Source organism: Micromys minutus (assembly GCF_963924665.1).
Source record: "Micromys minutus genome assembly, chromosome: 10".
NCBI lineage: Eukaryota > Metazoa > Chordata > Mammalia > Rodentia > Muridae > Micromys > Micromys minutus.
In genome coordinates, this window is record NC_137979.1 from 32,954,740 (window position 1) to 32,981,899 (window position 27,160).

The 27,160-nt window shown below is 50.8% G+C and overlaps 1 protein-coding gene across 1 annotated transcript in view; it reads left to right on the forward strand.

Annotated features, from left to right (window-relative positions):
• Window positions 1-26,712, forward strand: part of TMEM132E (transmembrane protein 132E) — a gene marked incomplete at both ends in the record, with an annotated part of 53,022 nt that extends 26,310 nt beyond the window's left edge. The window contains 8 exons of the mRNA XM_080924125.1: window positions 15,793-16,723; window positions 18,375-18,521; window positions 18,750-18,942; window positions 19,612-19,755; window positions 21,834-22,039; window positions 23,840-24,128; window positions 24,773-24,964; window positions 25,660-26,712. Coding sequence (XP_080780251.1) covers window positions 15,793-16,723; window positions 18,375-18,521; window positions 18,750-18,942; window positions 19,612-19,755; window positions 21,834-22,039; window positions 23,840-24,128; window positions 24,773-24,964; window positions 25,660-26,712 — 3,155 coding nt within the window. The remainder of the gene's footprint in view (window positions 1-15,792; window positions 16,724-18,374; window positions 18,522-18,749; window positions 18,943-19,611; window positions 19,756-21,833; window positions 22,040-23,839; window positions 24,129-24,772; window positions 24,965-25,659) is intronic.
• Window positions 26,713-27,160: the final 448 nt, after the last annotated feature.

A 27,160-nucleotide genomic window follows, 5' to 3' on the forward strand; every position in this document is an offset into this window, starting at 1 on the left:
CCTGCTCAGGTGCTCAATGGCTACCCGTTGCTACAGCTGAATGGATTGGCATTGTTAAGAGTCTAGAACCTGTAAGACAGGTTAGAAGCTGTGTGCAAAGCCATAATGAAGTTGCTGCTGGGAATGAGGGCCATCTGCAGAGCCCCAGACTCCAGGAACTGTTGGAGAACCTTCGAAACTTAGCCCCTCCGCAACCTGGCATTTAAGATGTTGGGTCTCTTGACGTCATTCTGCCTTGTCTGGTCTCAGCATCCTACCGTTTACCCCTCTTTCCAGACTGCCTTTTGACTCTAACCACACTTGTGTGCCTGTTCTCCTTTCTTGAAATCTCTCTGACCCTACCCAGTCCCTCAGCATTCAGAAGTCTCCAAACCCAATGTCCCTGTTGTGCCACGTTTCTGTTCCTCCACGTGGGCTGCTGGTGCTAGAGCCAGGCACTCCTGTAAAGACTCCCACCTTTTAGCAGGTTATTTATGTACTTGTCTGGCCTTCCTGTTAGCCAGCAAATTCCTTAAGGGCAGGTCTCTTCTTTCTGTATCTTTCTCTCTCCAGTGGTTCCCAGCAGGATCTCTGAAGAGGTGAGCTAGATAAATATTTATTTGGTGCATGTCTGTGAGTTGGCTACAAACCCTAATATTTCACAAGGCACTCCAAGCCAGCTGCTCCATAAAAGCTCGGCCACTCCCTATCCTCAGCAAGGCCACTATCTATGAGAAATTGGAGACAGCAAACCAGCCTTGGGAAAGGAAGCACATAGAGGTGGGTGCCGGCACCTTAGAGGACAGGGCCCAGACCACTCCTGGGGAGAAAGCAAGGAAATCCCCAGGGAAGATGCCATCTGCAAGGACAAAAGAATGTGGAACCCAGTTCAGCAGACAGGGGACACACAATTGCAAGTCCCCGGAGGCTTGGGTGTGATGGGGGAGAGAGGACAGACAGAACAAAAGAGGGGTAGGGACTGACACTGAGAGGCACTGAGGTATTTATCACTGTTGGCCAGGGAGCAGACAGTCAGCTCTGTGCAGGGAGAAAAGAGCTGCAGTGAGGCAGAAGGCCCATGAGCTCCCAGAAAGGGCGTTCCTCCTCTCGGAACCCATCTTTGAGTTTGTAAAGCAGACAGTTAAAAACAGGAGAGGCTCTAAGCCACAGTAGAGATACTAAGAATACAGGAGCTAGCCCCTGTCCATCTGCATGGTAACCCAGAAAACCTGCTGGCTTTGAGGGATGCCTAGAGGGGGGCAGAACCAAATGGAAGACCCTATGAAGAGGGGAGAAATAAGCCAGTAGGGGTTTCTAGTGGGCCAGGGTGCATGTAAAACACCCCGCACATCACAGATCAGCTGTGTATAGAGGGCTTTGTGAGCCTGTTCTGGTTTGTTTTTCTGTTGCTGTGGTAAATAGTATGACCAAAGCAGGGTAGGGGAGAAAAGAGTTTATGTCAGTTTACACTTCCTGGTCACAGACCATCACTGAGGGAAAACAGAGCAGGAACTTAAGCAGAAACTCAAAGCAGAACCTACAAAGAAACACTGCTTACTGCCTGACTATCTGGCCCTGCTACACTTTATTATGTAATCCAAACTCCCCTGCCTAGGGATGGTGCCACCCACAGTGGGCTGAACCTTCCCACAGACTGTAACAATCAAGACAGTCTACCACAGACATAGCCATAGGTTTATCTGATCTGGGCAATGCCTGGGCTGAGACTTCCCCAGAAGACTTGAAACAATGGTGAGCTAACTGCTGAAGCTAACTAGGACAGAAATCATTTTGCTGATGAAGTTCCAACAAGGAAGTGGCTGAAGTCCAATGCTATAATTTTCACTCATTTGTGGGCAGATGAGTCTCAAGAACTCCCATTCCCCTTCCTGCATGGAAAACTGGCCCAGACCACCTAGGACCTAGCATGATGCATTCACTGTCTCGTGTAAAGATCGCTTTAGGCCATGCTCACTACCCTGTGGGCAAGAAGGAAGGGTTACTGGTCTACCTCCTTCTGAGGCCTAAGAAGCATCATTTATCAAGCCTATGATTGTCCCAGGCAATCTAGGGCATTTTGGTTGGTGACCTTCTTCACTCTATAAGATGAAAACAGGCCCAAGTCCCTCTAGCAGGTGACAAGGTCTCCTAGAGGTTCTTTTCCTTTCATGGTGCACACACCTGGGCTTTCTGTTCAGCATTATGGGTTCCAGCTTTCTGTGAGTTGGCTCAAGCTAGGGGCTTGAGGTAGGGACACAAGCCTAGGAAGAGTACAGGATTAGGGACGATTCGGGGGAAAGGACAACGACTTCTTGGGGCTCACAAGGTTCACTTTCCTCCTATTTTGGCGTTTCCCCAGCAGTCCTGGCTTCTCTGTAGAACCTCCTTGCCAGAGCCCCTACAGAGCCCCACCAGAGCTGGGCTGGTCAGTTCTTACTCTTCATCACCTCTCTAAAACCTCAGTAGAGCAGTTTCCGGTCTGCAGTTGCCATGAGGACCAGTCTCGTCCCTCAGTACCACTGTCGGGACCCCCAATTCATTCATGGGCAAGGGTGACACCCATCGAGAAAATGACGGACAGGGCCTCTCTCCAGCTGTGTGTCCTTGAGATCCCACTCTGAACTTTCCCAGCAAAACTAGGGATTTTGTTCTTTTCCCCAGGGATAGTGAGGGCCAGAGGCAAGGCCCAGTACCTCGCACTCAGATAGGGCCCTGCCATTTCCTGTAGTCCTTACAGCCTTCATCAACAGGCTAAAAGGGTGACTTGTCTCCCCAGAGCTTTACTGCCAACACGCCCCCCCATCAGGCACACTAGCATATAGGTTTATGTTCCTGTTCTCGTTCTCTCTCTCTCTCTCTCTCTCTCTCTCTCTCTCTCTCTCTCTCTCTCTCTCTCTCTCTCTCTCTCACACACACACACACACACACACACACACACACACTTTCCTTTTCTGTTGTTCGGGGCTAATTGTTTATTAGAAGACGCATGCAGGCAGCCCACGCTGGTGGGGGGCTCAGCTTGCTCCGCTATAATTAGGATAATGCACATTAGTCATTTAGCATAACTCTCTCCGTGCTGTGCCCTCCCCCGCCCTCCCCCGCAGGCTCAGCTCCAGCCCAGGCATGCAGCTTTGCACAGGTACTGGCCTCCTTCTTGGGCCCTCCCTAGTTCTCCTGCCTGGGCTCCCTCCTCCCTCTCCTCACAGCAGCCACTGTACTTCCCTCCCTCCCTCCCTCCTTTCCCTTCCTCCCTCCTGCTTTCCCTCCAGCCTCTTCTCAATATATCTTATTTCAGATTCTTTCCCTCCCCGACCCTGCTTAGCCTGCTGGGTTAGGTAGGTGGCTACCAGAGCAAGTGAGAAACCTGTGGGAATGGACTCAACCCCTCCCTCAGTCTGTTGCTCCCACACTGACCTTGCTGCTTATGATTGCCCCCTTACTGTCTGGCCAAGACAGGCCTTTTGTCTCTAGAGGTCCTTCAGTGGCATGCTCCTGTGATTTGGTTTCATTCCTGTGCTAGATGGGTTTTGTCAACAAACCTAGACATAACTAGGAAGAAGGGATCTCAATTGAGGAATTGCCTCCATCAGATTGTCCTGTAGACAAACCTGTGGGGCCATCTTCTTGGCTAATGATTGATGTGGGAGGACCAGTGCTAGCCCTGGGTGGGTGATCTGGATTATAACAGAAGGCTAGCTGAGCAAGCCAGTTAGCAGTGTTCTCTCATAGACCCAGCGTCAGTCCCTGCCTCCAAGCTCCTGCCTTGGTTTCCTCTCAGGATGATGAACTTAAAACCCTTTCCTCCCCAAGTTGTTTTTGGTCACTCTGTTTTATCACAGCCTTAGAAACCTGCCTAAGACACTCACCATCTTTCCCAGTCATTCAAGCCTACTTAAACCCTAGAAAATCTGCCCTGCTCAGTTGTTGGCTCGTCATAATGGGGATCTTAAATAGTGAAGGATAGTCAGGGAATTTTCCATACCTTGGGAACTGGCCTGGACAGGGGCTGCACATAGTAGGGACAGTGAGGGACAAAGGGTTAGTCCCAGAGTCTGAAGGAGTTCTTTCATCTCTAGATGTATACTAACTGACCTATGACCTATGACCCTTTGACCCCACTTCCTCCGTCACTTCCCATATCCTTTATCACAGAAGGGCCCTCACATGGGAGCTCATGACCTTGGACCTTCCACAATAGTAGCTCCAGGGTAAAAATTGCTAGGCTAGAAATACAAAGTCTCTTGTCTTCACAGGCAATCCTGGGGTCATAGATGGAGACAGACTGGCAGACACAGGCTCTCAACACACAGGCAGACAGGGGGAGACAAAGTCACTGCACTTGCAAAGGAAGACTTTCTCCCATGCAGTTACCCTCCACCCCCACCCCTTCAGACTTCTTTCCAGGACCCTGAGCCTCTGGGCTCTCTGCCTTGGGCCCCCGTAGCTCAGGGATAGCAACCCAGGTGGTACCTTAAGTTACAAGATATTCACCCCCATCCCAGCTTCCGTTTTCTCATTCTCCCCTGTCCCTAATCCTCCAGAAAAGGTTCTCCCAGAGTCCCACTACAGCAGAAATTAGAAGGGATAATAGACTAGCCAAACACCCAGGACCAGAGAGAGAGAGCCTTTCAATTTGGTGGTGAGATTCCAGGTTGGCAGGCAGGGACCCAGAAAGTTCTCATATTGTGTAGCTGTGTACTGTGAGCAAGTCTCTACTCACTGGGCCTTGGGTTCCCCAAATCAGCATTGGCTAGCTGATTCTACTTTACAAGGGCTGTCTCTACAGCAGCTTTGTGAGGCCCCAGTCACCTTTCCTTAGTGGGTACCTGATCCTCTTCCTGGCTCTCAGAAGCACTCCCCATGCCCTGTCTGGGCTGTCCCAGTGGCCTTCACTTTAAGGAGCAGCTGCTTCTTGCTGGTGGAGGGTTGTGGATAAAAAGCAAAAGAAGTAACCAGTTCAGGACTGATGAGCCAAGAGAGGGCATGGCAGGGAGCCCGAGACTATGCACATATATGTTATTAGGCACAGCTTCCCAAGACCACCCCATTCATTCATGCATTCATCCATGCATGCATGCATTCATTCATTTCCCTAGTACTCCATCCAGCAAGAAACTGGTGTAAGACTTTGTGCTGGATACCAGGAATCAAGGAAAAAGCTGGGCCTGCCCAAAGCAGAAAACAAACCCCACTGTCAGCAAGGGAGCACTAGTGTTGGGGTTCCACATGGATGGGAGGACATTTAGTAGTTGGGTCTTGGAAGACCTGAGTCTTGACCCTTGAGGCCATGTGGGGATGCAGTTAATGAGATGACACTCACACTCAGATATCAGCTTGGCTGGGGACACCATGTGGTCCTTCATTAGACTATTGGATGTACCCCCTGAAAGAGGTGCTGTTCTTAACTCCATTTTACAGAGTGGGTAGGATCCCAAGGTGGAGTGTAGAGCCCCCTACTCAGGGCCACACAGCTGATAACTGCTGAGCCCTGTCCACAGCCCTCCTGACATATGCCCTCTCCTTGATGCCCTTTCGGTGGAGAGAAGGGAGCTCCCCAGCAAATGAAGGCAGTGGTTCCAGACATGGTTAGAGCAACAGAGAGCAAACCATATCATCCCCTACCCCCAACCCAGGACACTGAAGCGCTGGGTTCTTGCCAGCTTGGGGTAGGAGAGTCAGGAGTGGCAGTTCTTGAGGCCTCCTGAGGATTTAGGGGTACAAGGAGGCTACTGATGCATCTGGGGGTTCTGGGATGCTGGAAGCTTCTGCAGCCTTTCTTTCTCCACATACCCCAGCCCGCTGTGGGAACACACCCCTAGGGATGGCATCTTTGCATCACTTACAGACATCCAGAAGTAGCCCTGTGCTGGTCACTGGGTGGGTGAGCAAAGCTGGAGTTCCTGTGTTCCTGGGCTTGAGCTGATCTCCCCTCCAGACACAGAGAACCCCTCCCTGGGAGGAGGGGACCCAGCTGTCCCTGCTTTACCCCACTGAGCTCCACTTTGTTTAGAACCGGCCTTCCTGGCTCACCCATGTGGCGGCAGCTGGGATCCCAGGCTGGGAGGTTGAGGCCCAGAGAGAGGATTGGCCCTGACCTAGGTCACACAGTGGGCCTCCGAGATGGCTTCTAGGGCCCCAACAGCTGGTACTCCTCTCTGCTTCTGTGCCTCTTGGGACCCTGCATTATGCACCTGTCACCTCTTAACCTCTCCCGTTTAACCTAACGGAAGTTGACAGAATGCTTGTCGTTGGCCAAACAGTGCTCTAAGTACTAAGGAAACAGGGTCAGCTTTTTCTTCCTCTCTGAGCTAAGTAACCAATGAATGTCAATGAATAAACACAGGAGGAAATGGGTGGCACCAACTCCATTCCTGCCCTCCACAGCTGTGTGAAACGGACCGTGACTCATTTTACAGATGTAAGAGGTAGAGGCTCAGAGAAGTTAAGCAACTTGCCAAGGGCCACACAGCTGGAAGTGTCAGAGGTGTCATTTAAATACAAGCTTGTACAGCACCAAAGGTTTCCTTCCTTTCTGTTCTTCCTTCCTTTCAGTACAGCGTCTACCACTTTACTTCACTTAAAAAAGGCATCTGTCATTTTCTTTTCAGTTGCATAAGCCACATGTGTTCATTGTAAACAACTGGGAAATACATAAAAGAATAAAGTATATATATAAAAAAATCCACATCACCCATAACCCCCTCCTGGGAGGAAACATTGGCATCCTGACACATCCCCTCTCTGGTCCGTCTACATTTGCAGACAAACCACACATCCCTGGTGCTTTGTAGCCCTTCTCATCCTGAGCACCTCCTCTGAGTAACCGCCCTTTGCAAACGTCATCCACACATGATTCAGGTATCTATTTCCATATATTTGCATTTCTAACCCAACCCTCCTGTCAGACATCTTAACTTGGTTCTTGTCTTCTTGGGAAAGCACCTCATGGCTGCAAGCGGCTTTCTGCATTAATCCTCATCATGGTCTTGCTTATTACTCTCCCAAGGGAAGGGGAGGGTTTGCTGAGAAAAAAAGATGTGAATAGTTTCAAGTCCTTTAGTATTGTGTGTGTGTGAGGGAAGGTTGTTTGTATATGTGATTGTGTGTATGTGTCTGCCCGTGTGATCATGTGCATGTATGTGTATGATGGTGTGTATAAGTGTATGATGTTGTGAGTATGGGTGTATGTATGATTGTGTGTGCTCATGATATGTGTATGTGGTTGTGTGTGCGACTGAGTGATCATGTGTACATGTGTATGATTGTGTGACTGTGTATATAAGCATACGATCAAATTTTGAGAGATAATTTATGTGTATGATTGTGAGTGTGCATGGCTTCATGTGCATGAGTACATGCATGTGTATGTGTTTGCACATATTATTAAAGATTGAACCCAGTGCCTTGCTCGTGTTAAGCTGGGCTGCCAATGGCATCCCCAGTTCCTTGAGAACACATTTTGAGGCTAGAGTGTTGCTCAGTGGCAGGGAGCTGCCTAACACACACCAGACCCAGGCCTTTTGTTTCATCCTGAGCCCAGGAAGAGGAAGGGGCAGTGCACGTACTTTGAAATTGCTTCCCGGACAGTTTATGTGTTTGACACTGTTCCTGTGGAGCAAGAAAACGCCCTGTGTCTTTAACTCCTTGCAAACAGTGGATGCCGTTTACTCACTCAGTTGCTGAAAGATCTTTCTCCAAAGCAAGGCTCTCCTCAGTGCAGTCTCACCCATTGCCACTGGCTACTTCCTTTTGCTTGCTGGGACATAGGTCACGGAGGGCATACCAAGACAAACCCGCTGCTCAACCCAAAGCAATCAGCTCTGGGCTCAGTCCTCCCTGTGGACAGAGCTCTCTTCCAGGCCTGCTCTACAGCATAGTGTTGGCGATGGGCAGCAGGCTGCCCTCTGAACGTGGAACATGTGGTCCCTGGGAAGTTTATCACCTGCCTTAGTGCTGGTTCTCGCTCCTTCTCATTTGTTCATCCCCCCATGCTTGAATCCTCTCACAGGTCTGACCAACAGGCTTCCTTTGGCACTTTAGTCCAGGAACTGTGTTGGGCTCTGGATATTTGTCATCTTTACCACCCATAGACCATAAGAATTTGCCTCTTTGGTGTCCTTACCTTTTTTTTTATTATTATTATTAACAAATCTGTGATGCCAACTACATATGCCCAGGCTGGGGGTGGACACAGAAGTCCAGAATTCTCCTTTAGGATCCTAACTTGTTGGCCTGCCTGGGTCTCAGGGTCCTGCCTGTTCTTATTCTTCATTCTAACTGAGAACACACACACACACACACACACACATCTCCTAGCACACAGACCAGCACCCATAAGCACAGCTGGGCTCTACTGCCTCAAACTCACCAAGAGCTTAATGACACTTTGTTTTTGAAAGTGATTAGTTTTAATTTAGGGACAATTAGAGGTAGAGGCAGGAGGCATCTGGTCCTGATTAGATGCAAGGAGGCAGCCAGTGCCCCTAACCCTGAGCTTCCTGGAAGATTTATTTATGCATTCAATAAAGAAGAAAGGGTTAGCCTCGGTGCCCAAAGAGAGGGTCATCCCCTGTGCCTAAGGCCAGTCTGAAATGAAGAAGGAGAGAACTCTGCTCACCCACCTCCTTCTTGCATGTGTTCTCAGCATCATACAGGGGAGGGAGACTTTTGTCAGGCACCCACTGGGAGCCTTACTGAATTGCACAAAGCCAGTCCAGGTCCTGCCTGTTGTATTCTAGCTCAGATGCAAAGGCATATGCAGCAAAACACGGGCTCATGGGTGTAATGGTGGAAGAAGTTTGTGGGAGCTCTATACAGGGCGACTGGCATGTGACCCAGCATCCTCCAGTCCCAGGGAGATAACCACAGAAGTAGCTAATGTGGGAATCCTTTGATCATCAGCTTGACACTGGATCCAGAGCCGGAGCTGCACAGAGAGATCAGTGGAAAGAAGAGCTTTGGGAGCTGGGAATTGCCAAGCCTGAGTAAAATGCATCCTCCCGAGCTGCCTACCCCATGTGCAAACCTTCCCTGGGGTCCTGGCAGATAGGATGCCCTTCCTGCAAGGCATTTCTCATTGCTTCATCCTTCCAGTGTGCAGAGGATAGACCTGGGCCAGCTCTTATAGTAAGGATCCCTTTTGAGGGTTAGTCTGGCAAGGGTTTGGGATGGCCCCGGGTGGTGGTCATCTCATGGGTATCGTGTAAAGGCCAGCCCCAGCCTGTTTTCTCCCTCCCTCACATTGTACAACTCTGTTACTAGAGCAAACAGGCTGTGAGGGGCAGAAATAGTCAGTTCTCAAGTATTCGTTTGGTGAATTCATAAGGTGTAGCAGGTGGGTGGCCTGGGCATCTGAGATGTGTCATTTTATAGTTTTAAGTACAGACAAAGGAGATAGTGTGGGCAGAATCTAGAGCAGTAAGGGGCTCTTCCTGTTGGCCTCTCCTGTCTTATGTCATCTTGCCTGTGTGTGTGTGTGTGTGTGTGTGTGTGTGTGTGTGTGTACACATACGTACATATGTACATACTGTCTCCTTATAAAATCTCTTTATGAAAACATCTACCACACTGGCCCCACAACTTCACAATACTTTAGGGCCTCTTGAGAGATCTCTGCAAATAGCCACAGCTCAGATCTTGGTTATACAAATTAGGAGGACATAGTCCAGCTCATGACCCCCATTAGTAGACAAAAAAAAAAAAACAAAAAAAAAAAAAACCAGAGAGAATCCCCTTATGCAGAAGATACCAACAAGGGAAGGAGTCCCTCCCACCAAAATGTGGCCAGAGACCCAAAGCAGGAGGAAGTCACCTACATGAAGGCAGAGTCAAGCACTGTAGCTGAAACAGTAGATCCGGGTAACCTCAGGGTCTAGTGTCATGCCAGAGAACTGCAGTGGGCAACCTGCTGGGGGTGCTGAGGGGCTGGACAGGCATGGTGGGCTTCTGCATGTGCATGTATGCATAAGGCAGGGGCATGTGTGGGCATTCAGGCTACTCTGAAGGTCATGGGCAGGTGCTATGTGTGGTCCCAGTTGTCCTTACCACTGTCTTATCCTTAAAGCACCTGTCATTCTCCTACTACTGACCTACATCTCTATGTGGATCCCCTACCACTACCCAACATCTGTCTTACATCAGCCTTCCAGAGCAGACACAGGGCCGTAAATGTACTCAATCACAGAACTCAGGAATCGGAGGCAGAAGGATTCCAAGTTCAAAGCCAGCCTGGGTTACATAGTGAGACCCTGTGTTAAACACACACACACACACACACACACACACAGAGAGAGAGAGAGAGAGAGGGGGTGGGGGAGGGGAAGGGAGAGAGAAATACTGACAGAGACAGAGAGAGAAACAGTTCAGTATTTCTGCTCCCCAGGTCTGTGCTTTACTCCATGAAATCTGATGGTTAGAGCTGTGTTCAGTCTCAGGCCACCGTGTATGTCAGCATATATACTGAGGCACTATCCACTGTCCTGAAACCTGGACCCCCAAGTGACCTAGTGACCTCATCAACCCCACTTCCCCTACTCTCCACTCTCCAGCCACCAGAAGGAAAATAACAACAACAATAACAAAAAAAATCTTTCAGAGCCTCTTCTACTTCCAAAGGAAATCCAGAACCCCTAGAAGCCGGGTAACTTCCTTCTGGGTGAAAACACAGGATCTGAGCCAGAGCCCAACCCTGCTCCACCACAGAGGAGACCTTAGGGTCCCAGCAGGATGCAGTGACTGGGTGTCTCTCCCCAGTGACAAGCATCTCTGTGGGCCACCATGCCACAAATAGCAAAACAGCAGTGCTCTGATCAGCTTGAATGCCAGCAGTCCCCTTTCAGAACAGTGTCCCTATCTGCAAAGTCACTGAAAGAATAAAAGCCACTAAGGCCCAGAGCCACCCAGGTTTCTCTCTGATGCCTCACCAACAAGAAGCTCAGTACTGTTCAGAGAACTTCATCCTCTCAGTGAACATTGGTTGAGGGTCTACTATGTTTGGGCCGTGCCCTAAATGCTTGAGTAACACAGGCCACACATTGGTGTTACTGTCCTGGCAGATCTAAGTTCTGCTGGGCCCAGACAGCAGAATTCAATGCAGCACACCTAGCTAGTTGAGTGACAGGCCTATGAAGGAACTAAATCAAGAAAGGCTCTCTGGTTCTCTGCACTTGGGCTTGAGGTATGGCTCTGTTTGCTTAGCATGCAGAAAGCCTTTGATTCATCTAAGAAAGAGGAAAAAAATGAAACAACAGCAAAAAAATCCCCAAACAAACCCCAAACAAAAACAAAGAACAAAACAAACAAACAAACAAAAAAACCAGCATATGCTGGATACCAGTAATCCCAGCACTCCAGAAGCAGAGGCAGGAAAATCAAGGTTCATGGTCATCCCCTGCTACATAGCAAGTTTGAGACTCTATTTTGAAAAGAGAGGGAGGGAGGGAGGGAGGGAAGGAAGGAGGTGCAGAAACGACTCAAAACTGCATCGTTGAAGGCCACCACAGCATAGGTGACAGGGTACAGAGCTGGGAGTCTGCAGGCAGCTCAACAGGTTGGAGAGAGCCCTTTCCAAGTGACTCTGGTCTACACCTCTAGCAGGCAGGCAGCTGGTCTGCTCTGCAGCTTTTCTCTGCAGAGCTCCGCTTGGCTGACTTCAGGCAGCTCAACCCCCTTTTCTCTAAGAGGGGAGTTTACCTTTGTTTACTCTGCCAGGGAGGGGACCTAGAGAATCTGGTCAGTCTCTGGGGGGATTGTGAAGCTACTTTTTAGTTGTTTGCCTTCCTGCTTAAGGACTGCCCTGGCAAGATGAAAGGACAACTTGTTATACAACTAAAGGAAAGAAGCAGAGAAGTGGCTGCTGTCCCTGGAGGGAGCTCCAGGCCAGGGAACAGTTCAAGCACACCAGAGGCAGAAAGGGTGCCTCTGATTCATGGGGCAGGGAAGGCGTTTGAAAAATCTGATCTCTGATCATCAGACTTGGCTGGGTTAGCTCCTGACCCCAGGAGGCAGAGGTGCCTGGGAACTCTTCCCAATCAATTCCTTCACACTCCTGAGAGTCCAGGGCCCATCTGGTGGCCTCTGCTCCCAGGCTTCATCCGTAGGCTCCGGGTGCTCAACCATGAAGAGAGTAAAGGGGGCAAATGGGACTAAGTGCCACTTAGCAGCCTTGGGGTGGGGAGCTCCAGGGGACTGTCGATAAGGGCAAGGCTAGAGTTCTGACCTCCACTGTGACTGGCTCCTCCCCAACCCCCCACCCCCCCACCCCTGTTACATTCAAAAACCCCACCCACTGATTGTTGCTGCACTGAGCTAGAGGTTCAAGCATGGGGCATACCCACCTTGACCACAGAGAGCAATGCCTCCACACTCCTGAAGCTCTTCTCCCTCCTCTCAGGATGCCTGTTAGGGCTGTGGCTGATGTCACCTCTGAAAGAAATAGTATCAGCTCAATATCACCCCAAAGCCAAGTTCTTGACATGATAGAAACATTTGTCTGGGCAGAGGGCAGGGAATAAGAGACAAAGATAAAAGATAAAGAATGGGTGAAGGGAACAAAAGAAAGGGGCAAAAATACTGCCTCTGGATAGGAGACAGACGTGGAATATAGAAAATGGCAGTTTATAAAGGTACAAAGGATAACCCCGTGTTAGGATGAGGTATTCATTTAATTAAGCATGTTAACTAGGTGAGCCAAATGGGGGGTTTTGATTGCTGGACCTTGATAGTCAGCCTCAGGAGGAAGAAGGGGCCAAATAAGGAAACAGACCTTGCTGGCTAGTGTGAGGAATGTAGTCTAATGGTTTTTAGCAAGGCAGAGAGAATGGGAGCCAGAAAGTGTAAGGCCCTGCAGAGCCAGGCTCCATGCTCGCCACACTCGGTGTGGCCAGAGTCCCTTCAGCCTCAGAAATTTTAGAAGTGGAAACAGAGGTTCAAAATGGGAAGCTACTTATTGGTCGGGGAAGCCTTGGTGTAGAGAAGCAGTTCTTAACCTCTGGGTCACAACCCCTTGAGGGACTGAACGGCCCTTTCATAAGAGTCATCTAAGACCATCAGAAAACTTACTTAACATCACAATTCCTAACAGTAACAAACAAAACTAATTTTATACATTAATACCACCACATGGTATTGAAGGATCACAGCATTAGGAAGGTTGAGAGCCACTGGCCTGGTGTCTAGGAGCCTAGGCCAGTGTCTATTTGCTGGTTCCCTTCTGTTCTCAGAGCTGACTGGCTACTGGGCCCTGACTCAGGCTGGCACTTGAGCTCCCACACTGCCTAGAAGCCAGCCCTTAAGCTTCTCTGCTTGAGGGGACCTACGACCAGGCAGAAGGGCTGGCCACATCTCCACAAATACCTTCCAGACCCCATCTCAGATTGTCTACGCCAGTGAGTACCAGGACTTCTTACAGAGAGCAGTGTGTCCAGCAGTGATGAGTTGCTAGGACCTGTAGAGCCTTGAGAACTGAAGGAGACAGCTTGGTAGAGAAGTCACTGGCTTCCAGGGACCATGGCATCCTAGGCAGGTCATATGGGCTGCTGGAGAGAAGCCCTGTGGGATCAAGTGCCCCTTGCACCCCAGTGGATCCTGGGGCCCAGCAAGAGACTGTTGCTTTTGTTTCTATTTTCTCGTTTATTTGGTTCATGTCAGTGTTCTTATGTAGCCCGAGCTGGCTTCAAACTTGCCATCTTCCTGCCTCAGCCCCCTATGTGCTGGAATTAGAGCCACCACATCAGATTCAGTTACCTTAACATTTTTCCTTCCATTTCTTTTGTGTGTTTGTGTGTATATGTGATATATATGTGTGTGTATGCATGTTTGCCATGTGCTATGTGTGAGCACGTATAGAAGAGCAGTTTACGTATACATCTGTATACATGTGTGTAGAGGCCTGAAGTTGATGTTGGGAATTAAACTTGATCATTATTCCACCCTACTCACTGAGGTAAGATCTCTCAACCAAACTCACAACCCACCCACAAGGTTAATCTCACTAGCCAGCTTGTCCTAAGGATCCTGTCATCACCTGCCAAGGCTAGGATTACAGGTGGGTTGCCCTGAGCACAGCATTTGTGTGAGCTCTGAAGATTCGAACTCTTGATTCTCATGCTTGCATGACAAGCACTTCAGCCACTGAGCCATCTCCTCCGTTCCATTACCTTAGCCTTTGAATTAGGAAATTAAATTGTAGGTTTTAGGCAGGTTAGAGACACTGGAGCCTGGAGGACGTGGCGCTTGGACTTCACAGCTTTTGTGAGGAATTGAGTGTGGATGTTTGTAGATCTGGCAAGGTCTAAAGGGCATTGATGAAATAATGCATACAGGAGAATTGTATGGCATTCCAAGTATTTACTGGGGTCTCCACGGACCAACACGGGGGAGCCAGCAGTCATTCATGGTAGAGCACTCGTAGGAGGCTGAAGGCTCCTACGTAGCTATCCACTTAGGCTAGGCCCCATAACCATCACACCAGGCAAGAGTTGAGAGCAGCCCTCTGAGAAAGAAATTTCACAGGGTGGAGGGTGCATCCTGGAGGGATTCCTGGAGAAGGCGGCATTGAGGCTGGACCTTGCCTGTACAGAAGAGAGTCAAATGGAAGGAGAAAATATGAACAAGAAGAGGCCGTAGGGGAGAGGTGGCAGTGGGATGTCCCATTACAAGTCGAGGCTAGGAAGGAACACTAGGGACAGAGTACCTCTGATGCTGCATGTCAAAGACACTGAATGTCACAATCAGGCACCAGGTAGGTTGAAGTTTTATTGTGAGAGCAAGAGAAACCTTAACACCGAAAAGCTTTGTTGTTGTTGATAATGATGATGCAGTTCTCAGATGCAAATGACAGATGGCACCCATTAGCACTCTGACCTCTTGATTCAAGTGGAAGGAATGAGACTCAGAAAGCTTGCAGGAAGACACACAGGACTTCCACAGGCCTTTTATCTGTGGTCGTTCCTTGTCCCAGGACCTGAGCAGAGAGGGCACCATGGTTTGTCCCATCTGTGCCCAGGAGAAGGGGGGGGGAGGAACCCAGTTGAGCAGCTTTGGGTCATCATCAAAATGAAACCAGCACTGGGTAAGGGGAACAGGACATCAGGAGACAAAGGGCAAAGTCTCTCAGTTATATAATGTGTGTTAGGAGGAAATCGGGCTCCTGGGAAAGCCTACACCTGGTTTAATTTTGCTCCAGGTACTTTTGGGGTGACATCTGCCTTCATTTTCAATCTTCATCTGCAAGTGACTGAGTGCTGAGAGATCACAATGCTATTCCTAAGACTGATCTGAGGATCAAACACTTTAAAGCTGGAGAAGTGCTGAATGCCATCCCAGCATGCAATGGCAAAGATCACCTGTGTCAGACCCTCCCACCCCCACCCCGTGCCAGAGCAGAGCCTCAGCAGGAGAGCCGAGCAGCTACTCTTTGTGCACAGGACTTTGGCAGCTCCTCAAACCCACACTTTGAGGCAGCAACCATTTACTCATTTTGCAAGGTCGTTCATTCGTTTGCTTGTTTTGTTTTCCGAGGAGGGGGAGGGGGCAGGTTGTGTGTATTGTCAGAAGATAACTTGGCAGGAGTCAGTTCTCTCCTTTCCACCGCGTTCATCCAGGAGGTCCAACTCAGGTTGTCAGGCTGGACAAGTTTCGTTATCCACTGAGCCAGCTTGGAGGACCCACAATTTTGCAGGTTTTAAGGACACCAGGGGATAAAACCCCACTAAAGGCTCTCTGCAGGAGATGGGATGAATGGGGAGTGGGGTACCATGAGATTCCCAGAGGCCTCATCTGACCATTCTGGATCTCTATGCTTTCTGTCCACAGCCGCCAGCCGCTCTCATCCAGCCAGCCCCAGTCCCCCAGGACCTCAGGCTAGCCCTGTGCTACCGGTCAGCTACCGCCTGTCCCACACCCGGCTGGCCTTCTTCCTAAAGGAGGCGCGGCCAACGATGCCCACGGCGTTCAACGGCTCCCTGCAGCGCTCGGAGCCCTTTGTGGTGTTCCAAACTAAGGAGTTGCCGGTCCTCAACGTGTCCCTGGGACCCTTCAGCACCAGCCAGGTGGTAGCACGGGAGCTTCTGCAGCCGTCCAGCACCCTGGACATCCCGGAGCGCTTGACGGTCAACTGGAAGGTGCGCGCCTTCATCGTGCGCGCCCGAGTGCCCTCCTCGCAGCCGGTAGCACAGGTGCTCTTCTATGTGGCTGGCCGCGACTGGGACGACTTCGGGGTCACTGAGCGGCTGCCCTGTGTCCGCCTGCACGCCTTCCGCGACGCACGTGAGGTGCGGAGCTCATGTCGCCTGGGCGGGTCTTTGGCCACCTGCTTAGTGCGCGCGGAGCTGCCCCTGGCCTGGTTCGGACCCCCAGCTCCGGCCGCACCACCCAGCGCCCGCCGCAAGTCCCCCGACGGACTGGAACCGGAGGCCGCAGCCGAGAGCCAGCAAGTTGAGCTCTACTACACGCTGCACGCCCCCGATGCGGCTGGCGGCTGCGGGAGCGCGCGGCGCGGTCCCGGGCCCGGAGCGGCCGCACGCGCCGAAAGCCCCACGCAGCACCCGCTGCTGCGCATCGGCAGCATCAGTCTGTTCCGGCCGCCGCCGCGCAGGGCTGTGCAGGAGCACAGGCTAGACAGCAACCTGATGATCAGGCTGCCCGACCGGCCACTCAGGCCTGGAGAGGTACTCAGCATTCTTCTCTACCTGGCACCCAACTCCTCTTCAGCTGCCAACCCCAGCGTGGAGCACTTCACACTTAGGTAAGGGGTTGGGGAACGGGAGGGGCTCCGCTGCCCAGGTCAAGTTCAGCTTCCTCATTCCATCTCCTCCAGGGTCATCTCACCAAAGCAGCTAAAGACATCTCTGAGCCGGTTGGTCCTTACTGTCCAATGCAACAATAATTTCTTTGTAAAATCTCCATGTTAGTTTTGTATGGGTAAGGACTGTCTGGTATGGCCCTCTTGTGGAGGTTAGAGGGCAACTCTCAGGAGTTGGTTTTCTCTGTCATGTGGATTCCAAGGAACCAATTCAAGATAGGCTTGATGACAAGGGCCTCTATTCCCAGTTACCGACCACAGCTTCTGCCTCTTGAACAGTGCCTCCTAGAAAAGGATTTGAGACATGAGTAAACACCAGCCCTTTGTACAAGCATGGTTGTGGGAAGGACAGGATCTGGACTGGAAGGGTGCTTAGGCACAAGCTGGTGTAACTGGCCGATTTCACAGATGAGTCCAGGACATGGAGAACTGAGAGCAGCTAAGAGCTGGTGTCCTGGGAATGAACAAGAGATATCCTTCTGAGACACTTTCCTGGAGCTGGAATGCCGGGCCCTACCTATACAGAGAACATTCATTCACAGATGCCTTAATTATGTCCCTTTTCCACTGCACATCATAATTTTTAAAGTAGGAATGTATGGATTGTGTGAGGTTGGGGGTTCTAAAGACATTAAACAGGTCCTACCAAACTGCTGCCCTGCACCAAGCAATATGCCTAGAAATGGAATTATCAACATGAGCCTCCCAACTTCTTTCTGGACTTCCTCCTTGAGCACACTCCCACAAAGCTCACAAATCTCTAAGAGTGTCCACCTGATTCTGGGATGGAGACGTAAATGTGAATGCGTTTTATCAGCCATTCTGGGCTGCGTTAGCAGGAGCAGAGCATGCAGATTTAGGGAGCAGTTCATCAACCTGCTTTTAGTCAGCAGTAATTAAGGCACCTTTGGAGCGGATTTACGAAGAGTGCATTTAGAGGAGGGTGATGAGGCTTTGAGGTCATCTGAAACCACGGTAAAAACGCAGTTGGGGGTGTCTGTAGCTGTAAACTCAAAGGACACCCCCACTTTTTGGCTTTCTGAAAAGTTGTCCCTGTGAAGATGGGCGGGTGTTTTTCTTTCTTGCCCCAGCAGAACTTGGTGCCGCTGTGTCTCATGTCAATCAAAAAGATGAGGTTCTAGGTTCTAACTCAGTGCTCACCTAGCATGAATGAAACCTGGGTTTTATCCCTAGCACCCATAAACTGGGTACCATGTTGCACATTTGTAATCCTTGGACTCCAGAGGTGAGGAAAGAGGATTAAAAGTCCAGGGTCACCCTTGGCTACATAACAGGTTGGAAGGCATGAGTGTGTTCTAAGTCTTAATGGTCTTCCTGAAAAAATCTTGAGGGTGTATAGAGGTTGTGTTACTAATGTGTGAAGAGACTGAGTGGAGGCTTGGCCAGGGACAAGACGGAAGGGATGGTAATTCTAAAGTTTCAACTTTAGAAAAGTGATCACCCTGACGTTAAGTGTAAACCCCAAGTTCAGATCACCTGCCTCACTTAGCTCTAGCCTAGGGCTGGTGACCAAGCGAGCAAGCTTTGGATCAAAGCCTGACCCTCTGGCTCTTTTTCCTCATTTTTGTTCCAGGGTGAAAGCCAAGAAGGGTGTGACCCTCTTAGGCACCAAGTCACGAAGTGGCCAGTGGCATGTGACATCAGAGCTGCTAACTGGGGCAAAGCATTCAACAGCCACTGTGGATGTGGCCTGGGCCCAGGGCACACCCTTACCCCCATGGTGAGTTCCACTTCTGCAGAATAGGCACCTGGGGGCTGGGTAGCTAACCTCCATGAAGAAAGATGGACTTTCATAGTGGTAGGAGTCAGTTTCTGAACATCAGAAGAGGGATTCTGGGGTTGGGTTACTTGGTTTGGTTGGGGGAGGCTCCAGCTAGTCATAACAGGCACATTTCCATAAGGGCTGCAGCGCTCTCTCTCCAACCTCCATTCCTTCCCTGCCTTTCAGGGAGGGTCAGGGACCCCTGGAGATCCTGCAGCTGGACTTTGAGATGGAGAACTTCACCAGCCAGTCCGTGAAGCGGAGGATCATGTGGCACATCGATTACCGAGGCCACAGCGCCCTGTCTGACCTGGATCGAGCTGTCACTGAGCTGACAGTCATCCAAAGGGATATACAAGCCATCCTGCCTCTAGCCATGGTAAGCAAGCCTTGAAAAAAGAAAGCACCTCCCCCCAACATGGCTTATGAATTCACACCTGTGAGGTGATACTAGGCAGGGCTGAGCATATGTACATAGGGAAGGGGTAAGATGGGAAACAGGGAAGAAGAAACACCCCTGGACATGTGCACATTTATGGGAGGCAAATGCAGAGCAGCTCCAGGTGAAGTCATCAGAGAAGAATTCTCTCGAAAGGGGCTGCTTGGGAGAGCTCTCCTGGTGTCCCTGGGGAGAGTTCTCTTGGAGTCCCTTGGGAGAGCTCTCCTGGTGTTCCTTAAGCTTTTGGAAGCCATCAAAGGAAGCACTCATCTCATCTGAGATAAAGAGAGGAATGTGCTCCAGAAGGACCCAGCTCCCATAGGGCAAAACCACATGGAGGGGAAGATGGGGGATTCCTTCAAAAAGGCAGTGGATGTAGGCAGCATCGTGGAATGGAAGGCTGGTAAGATATCTGTGAGCCACCCAGAGTGCTGTGACCAGCCAGGAGGATGAGCTTATGTCTCTCTGAGAACTTTGGCTCAGGGGAAGGGATGGTCCCTGCACACACGTACCATTTCCCCAAGGGAAGACGGGTATCTGAGCCACTGGTGGCAGCCAGGAGAGAAACACGCACCTAGCAGAGCACCTACCACTCCTGCCTCCCTGCAGGACACAGAGATCATCAACACTGCCATCCTGACGGGGCGGACTGTAGCCATTCCTGTCAAGGTCATTGCTATCGAGGTGACTGGCCTTGTCCTGGATGTTTCTAACCTAGTGGAGTGCCAGTCTCACAGTGAGGACATCATCAAGGTGAGTTTTCTGGGCAGGAAGGAGAGCAGAGCCCCCAAGCTCTTCTAGGTCATCCTTGAAGGAGGCATGCCTCTAGTCTGCTGTGGACCAGCAGCTGCCCCTCCCCTCTGCCATTCTAAATAACACCCTGGTGTCAGAAACAACTCAGTCTCACAGATGTGGATATTACCATTCTTGTGTTCCCTCTCCTAGACCAAAGGACTACTCCATCCAAACCTGGTGAGCATCTTGACAGAATAAGACAGGCCAGACAGGGACAGGCAGTGTTGACATGTATCCCCATCCCAGAAAGTCATTACTAAGTCCTGTATACGAGAGTCAAATAAGGCAAGATGTGGATAGATAGTCCCTGAGTCCTTGGCAGGAGGCTAACAGGGTAGAGACTCTGGAGCTGAGGAGGACAGCTTTAGCAATAGAGGATCTGACATATCCCAGCACCTACAACCACCCCCCATAACCCTCTCATCTCTGACAGCCTCCTACCCACAGCTGCTCTTCAGAGACCTGCTCTGTCCATCTCCCCCTTAGCCCAGGACACAGAACACTTGATGACCAGATTCAGCTACACCCAAGATTCTGTATACAGTGCTTTCTCAGCCTCCACATTTCCCCATCCTGTGATGGCTAAGACACCAGCAGTGTGCAGGCTTCTAAAAGAACTGCTACGGATATCTATGAAAAATGGCATCTTTATGGAGGCCACAAGTGGAACTTCCTAGCCTATGATTGGAATGCTATGTCTTTGAAGGTGGGAGAGGAACATTCTTGTTTCTCTCCATCTCACTGCTGAGATGATACAAGAAGTAACCACCAAGGATTTGATATGGTCCAGGGGTCCATAAATGTGGCTGAGACATGTCCTAGTGATTCTTCTACTGCTGGGCTAACATACCATGATCAAGGCAACTTATAGAAGAGCTTATTGGGAGATGTCTGGGTTTTCTATTGCCGTGGCAAAACACCATTACCAGGGCAACTTAAAAAAGCAAACATTTAGTTTGGAGGTAACAGTTTCAGAAGGGTAGTCCATGATCATCATTGTTAGGAGCATAGCAACCGGTTGGCAGGATGGTGCTGTAGCCATAGCTGAAAACGTAGGTAAGGTCCAAAGCAGGAGGCAGAGAGAGCATGTTGGGAATGATACTGTCTTTAGAATCCTCAAAGCTTGCTCCTAGTGACACAGCTTCTCCAATGAGGCCATACCTCCTAATCCTTCCCAAACCATGCCACCAGTGGAAGAGCCAAGTTTTCAAATATATGAGCCAATGGGAGTTATTCTCTTTTCAACCAACACTAGAATTTAATCCAACACCCCCAGCACTGCAGAGGCTTTGGGATGTAGCCAGCTCACTGGTCACATGATAACTTTTTCAAGACTCACAAAGGTGCCCCCAAGGTTTGTTCTGGTGGGAGTGTCCATGTATGTGTATATATAGGATCCACTCTAAGGTGTGTTGGGTGTGTACACCAATACTTGAACTATACTCAGATACCTGTACCTACTCTGATGCCTTGACAATAGTCTTCTGGAAAAGATTGAACACTACTTCCAGCTACACATCTGCAATAGGCATGGCATGTAGGTTCCATGTGGGAGCCTCTAGGCATGGGGTCGTTAGCCAGGTGGATGCACATTTGCAGAAGCAATACGTATCAATGGCCACCATCCCATCTACCTGTGCTCATGTTTCCCTGATCCTAAATTTTCCTCCCCAGTCCCTCTCCACCAAACCTGCCAGGAACAGCCTGTCATTTGGAATTAGCCAGCTGCCCACTCACCTAGCAAACCATGCTATTGTGACACAGAGGAGGCAGGGACCTGTCCCTCACTCCAAGTCTGAAGAGTCAAACATCCCCTGCAGGGTGGGATCCATCTCATACACCTGGCTCAAGAACCCTAAGCATGCTGCAGCAGAGAGCAGCTCTGGGGTACCCCTCCCCTAGAAGTCCTCCCTATTAGTCCTCCCCACGTCCTCCCCAGCAGCTTCCTTTAGTCAGACCCAATTACCATGAACTGCTCAGCAGGAGGACCTGCAGGGCAAGCCATGCCTGCACTACATGTTCCTGCCTTTCCCCAGGTGTCCAGCAGCTGTGACTATGTGTTTGTAAGCGGGAAGGAGTCCCGAGGGTCCATGAACGCCAGAGTCACCTTCCGCTATGATGTCCTCAGTGCCCCCCTGGAAATGACAGTCTGGGTCCCCAAGCTACCTCTACACGTCGAGCTCTCAGATGCTCGCCTCAGCCAAGTGAAGGGATGGCGGGTGCCTATCCTTCCCGACAGAAGGTACAACCCCAGCACACAGTGTAAACAGGGAGCAGCAGCCGAATCTGCATGTGTGGAAGGCCCTGGGGGTACATGGTCTGTGGGCAATGATGCCGCCAACATAATTGTGTTGAGCAGCTACTGTATTCTGGGCACTGGCAGGTATTGGAGATGTGAGAACAGTATGGCCAGCTAGGCTCTCATACACACATTTCAGATAGGAATCTCAGTGGGCTAGACATGAAGGGGTATGAAGAGAGAGTCCCTCTTTCTCCAGAAATCAATCCAGACTTCCTGAAAAAGCTGCTTCTTGAGCTACGCCTTCAAGAACAAGTGGAATAGAGGTCAGTTGGGACCCATAGGTTCCAAGGGATTGGACACACCCTCAAAAACAGTGGCACATGCTGCACCCATGACTCCCATCCCGGCATACTGATACAAATAGCATCAGACACACACTGCACCTCATCAGACACACACTGCCTCTCCCTGGGTAGACACAGATTCACCGTAACACACAAGCGCAGACAAGCTCCCTGACCAGACATCTACATCTCAGTGCCTGCCTGTGGGCCACATATATGTATACTCACCATTTTCCACTCAGCCATTCAGAGATGCCCCAGTGGAGCCCAACAGGGCTGTGTGGGTATCGAGGGCTATGGAGAGAAGCAGGAAGGGGAGGGAGAGCTGGGCTGCATTCAGGGCTGCAGTGACTCCAAAGGCAGGAGCGGTAGCAGAGCTTGTCCAGCCTAAATGTGGCTTTCCATGCCTGGGGCTTTTGTCCAAGTGCAGTCTCTGTTTCCGGTGGGGGGAGAGGAGGAGGGAGGTTTGGGGTTGACCATTGCTGACCATACTGAGGGTGTAGTAAGCCTTTTGGCCAAGTAACCTGGTTTAAATCCCATTTGTCATCCACTAGTACTGCTTTACAGGACTGCGGCCAGGATTAAGGTAGTTAATACAGGTAAAAGAGACCTCTGTGTGAATGGATGTCTTAGTTAGTTAATTTTAACAAAGCACTAATGCATATCTTCCTGGTAGAGAGTCTCCCTGACTAGCATTTTTCCATGAAGTGCAGGCTGAGGATTTCCTAAGTCATTAAGTCCAGATTCTCCTTTGCTTAATGTCCTGGTTCTTTTCTCTTTGTCTTGCTTTGAGCAACGAGAGAGGACTGGGGGTGTAATTCATGCAGTAGAACACTTGCCTAACATGCATGAGTCCCTGGCTTCAACCACCAGCACCACACAAAACCAGGTGTGACAGTATACATGCCTAGTCCTAGCAGTTGAGGACATTAGGGCAGAAGTATCCAGAAGTTCAAGGGAGAGCAGATCCCGAACTGTGAGGTGAGACCTCACCTTTGCCTTCTAAAAGTAAATTAATAAAAGCACCAAGAAGAAACTAACTTCACCTTTACCCTTTGCCTGGAAATCTCCTCAGCTGCACACCAGACTTCCTCATTTACATTCGTATACCACTGGTGACCAGAGGACACATCAGCTGAGCTTGTTACAAGGGTCCCTTCTTGCTCTAGTTTGAGGCTCAGCATGGTGCCACGGGCATGCTCAATGCTGAAGGAGTGGCCACACTCACTCTTAGGATTGGAGGCCAGTTGTTGGTAGGCATGGGTTGCAAAGGTGAAAGAAGAAATCTCTGGGAGAGAGATGTTGGGATGGCTGGCTCTGCATAGTCATAGAAAGCATAAGTCAAGGAGGTTGACAGAGAAGTCAGGGCAAGTTCAAGGGGAGAGATGCATGTGAGCCAGAGACATGCAGGGTTGGGTACCTTTATATCCCTAGCCCTGACTTCTGCATTCCCCAGGTCAGCTCGAGAGAGCGAAGATGAGGAGGAAGAGGAAGAGGAAAGAAGACAAAGTGCCAACCGAGGCTGTACTCTGCAATACCAGCATGCCACCCTGCAGGTCTTCACCCAGTTTCACACGACATCGTCTGAGGGCACTGACCAGGTGGTCACCATGTTGGGCCCCGACTGGCTGGTGGAGGTCACTGACCTGGTTAGTGACTTCATGCGGGTGGGTGACCCCCGAGTGGCGCACCTGGTGGACAGCAACACGCTGGCAGGACTGGAGCCAGGCACCACACCCTTTAAGGTAGGAAAGGGCTCTATCCAGGTACAAAATGGTAGACCTGGGATCCTGGGTTACCTAAAGGTAGAGAACTTGGATTTGCCCAGTATCTTCACTTCAGAAAGTCACCAAAGTGGCCCCTAAGAAACATTGTTTTTCCTTCCAAAGGCAAGTTCTTTTTACGTCTTGGTGGGATTCTCATCCAAGCCTCATCAGCCTTCATAGGCATCCTGGGGGAGGTGGGGGATGAGTCAGAACAGGATCTGGGAGCACAGCTGTGAAGAGACAAACAGTGCTCCTGAATTAAAGAAGAAACTCATGGGTGGTCTAAGAATTTACTTCTTGCCTTCCTCTCTGACAGTGGAATGGCCAAGTAGAAACCAGCTATCTACAAATTTATGTGACCACAGTCTACAGATGTATTTTGTTTATAAAACAATTGATTCTACAGCTTACACCAGTTTCTAGTCACTGTACGCCTCTCTTCTCTGCAGCTGCACTTCTGTCTGGTCTCGGGAGCCCTTGATTCTCCATTGCCCCTACTTAGAGACCTATGTGGAGGAGACCTATGTACTCCTGCTCATCAGTGATGAGAGATTGCTCTTGGGTAGGGATCCTGAACCAGGCAGCTGCTTCCCAGTTACCTCCCTCCGACTGTTCTGTCTTAGGTGGTATCCCCCCTGACCGAGGCTGTGTTGGGGGAGACATTGCTGACGGTGACAGAGGAGAAGGTCAGCATCACACAGTTGCAGGCCCAGGTGGTGGCCAGTCTCACCTTGTCCCTTCGACCCAGCCCTGGGAGCAGCCACACCATCTTGGCCACCACAGCTGCACAGCCCACCCTCAGCTTTGTCAAGCAGGTAACTGACTCTCTGAAACTCCTCCCACAGCCAGCATGTCAGATGTGGAATAAGACCTGGAAGCTCCTTCCCACTCTTGGCCACTGACCTAAAGACTAGGTCTTTAGATATACAAGGAACTTTACAGGAGTGAGCAGGGTCCCAGTCTCCCTGTTAGGGGTCCTCTCCTGGTATCTCAGAGGGCTCTCTCCTCCACACCTTCCAAACTCATCCCCGGAACTCTGCTTACATAGTATAGGTATTAGCTGTAGGACAGAGGTAGAAAGATGGCGTCAGGCCATTGGGGTCCCTTGTCCCCTACTCTTTGATCTAGGTCCCTCCCTCTCTCTATCTTTCTCTCTTTCTCTTTTTCTGGGCTTTATTAGCCAAAGGTGAGACAGGGAGATATGGACCTCTGTAGCTGATGAGTTAAACCCCAACGGGGAGCTTATGTTCAGGTCAAGAGGAGAGGGGGATCTTCAATGTGGTAGGTAAGACCTGGAAGCCCTATTCTCTGTCCTCCTCCCCACAGTGCAAGGGACCTCACGTTATACTTCAGAGATGGTCCCGAGTCTCAGCTAGCACCTAGCATTTCCAATGCAAGGAAGCCAAGAGGGGGTAGAAGGTCTTGGTACTGAGCCAGGCATAGCTGGTATTTATCAGAGATGAGTTAAGACTCATCTACTCCTTCTCTCCCTTCCCCTCTCTTCTTTCAGGAAGCCCTGATGAGTCTGTGGCTCTCCTACAGTGATGGAACCACAGCCCCACTCTCCCTATACAGTCCCCGGGACTATGGGCTTTTGGTGAACAGCCTGGATGAGCGGGTGGCCACTGTGACCCAGGACAAGGCTTTCCCACTGGTGGTGGCCGAGGCAGAGGGGGCAGGAGATCTGCTCCGTGCGGAGCTCACCATCTCAGAGAGCTGCCAGAAAACCAAGCGCAAGAGTGTGCTGGCTACTACTCCTGTGGGCCTGCGGGTACACTTTGGGCGGGACGAGGAGGATCCCACATATGACTACCCCGGGCCCAGCCAACCCGGGCCTGGTGGGGGCGAGGATGAAGCCCGGGGAGCCGGTCCACCCGGAACTGCCATTCCTGCTGGTGAGGTCCCTGGATTGGGCACTGCTGGCCCCGTGCCACCCACAGAGGACTTCTTGCCGTTACCCACCGGCTTCTTGCAGATGCCCCGGGGGCTTACAGACCTAGAGATTGGTATGTACGCCTTGCTGGGGGTCTTCTGCCTAGCCATCCTTGTCTTCCTCATCAACTGCATCGTGTTCGTGCTGCGGTACCGGCACAAGCGCATTCCTCCAGAGGGCCAGACCAGTATGGACCATTCTCACCACTGGGTGTTCCTGGGCAATGGGCAACCGCTGCGAGTGCAAGGTGAACTGTCGCCACCTGCAGGGAGCGCGCTGGAAACCGTGCCTGCCTGCTGCCATGGTGATCACCACAGCAGCGGCAGTTCGCAGACCAGCGTACAGAGCCAGGTGCACGGCCGTGGGGATGGCTCCTCTGGGGGCTCGGCCAGGGACCAGACGGAGGACCCTGCTAGCTCGCCCACCTCTAAACGCAAGAGGGTCAAGTTCACAACCTTTACCACTCTGCCCTCGGAGGAGCTGGCCTATGACTCAGTGCCTGCTGGTGAAGAGGATGAAGAGGACGAAGAGGACCTAGGTTGGGGTTGTCCAGATGTGGCTGGAACCACAAGGCCCACTCCGCCCCCGGACCTGCACAATTACATGCGCAGAATCAAAGACATTGCATAATGGTGACTTGGGGTGGTGGGATATCCCCCACACACATGGTAGTTTCTGGCTGGAACTCAGCCTGGACCCACCGGCCCACAGGGACTTGGGGCAGCTGAATGGATGTTTTAGTCCCTGCCACTACAGCTTTGGTCTGGCCAGTTGTGGCCAGATCCACTTTGGCCTTCTGCCCTTTGCAGGTGGGAGGTTCCTTCTAAACCCAGCGTGAAGCAGGGAGACAGTTCAGCCCTGTTCACCGTTTCCAAACCTCATTCCATCTTAGACATCCCCACTGCCCCAAGATTGTGGTGCCATGGCCAAACTTGGGGCCAGGTGGGCCCACACTGTGTCCTGCTATGCCTCCCATGTCCCCAATGGTGCCCCCTGTGCAGGGGACCCTAGTGGGGTCTTGCATCACAGGCTGCACAAAGACTTTTCTTAAATCAATATTCAGGGATTTCTGTCCAGC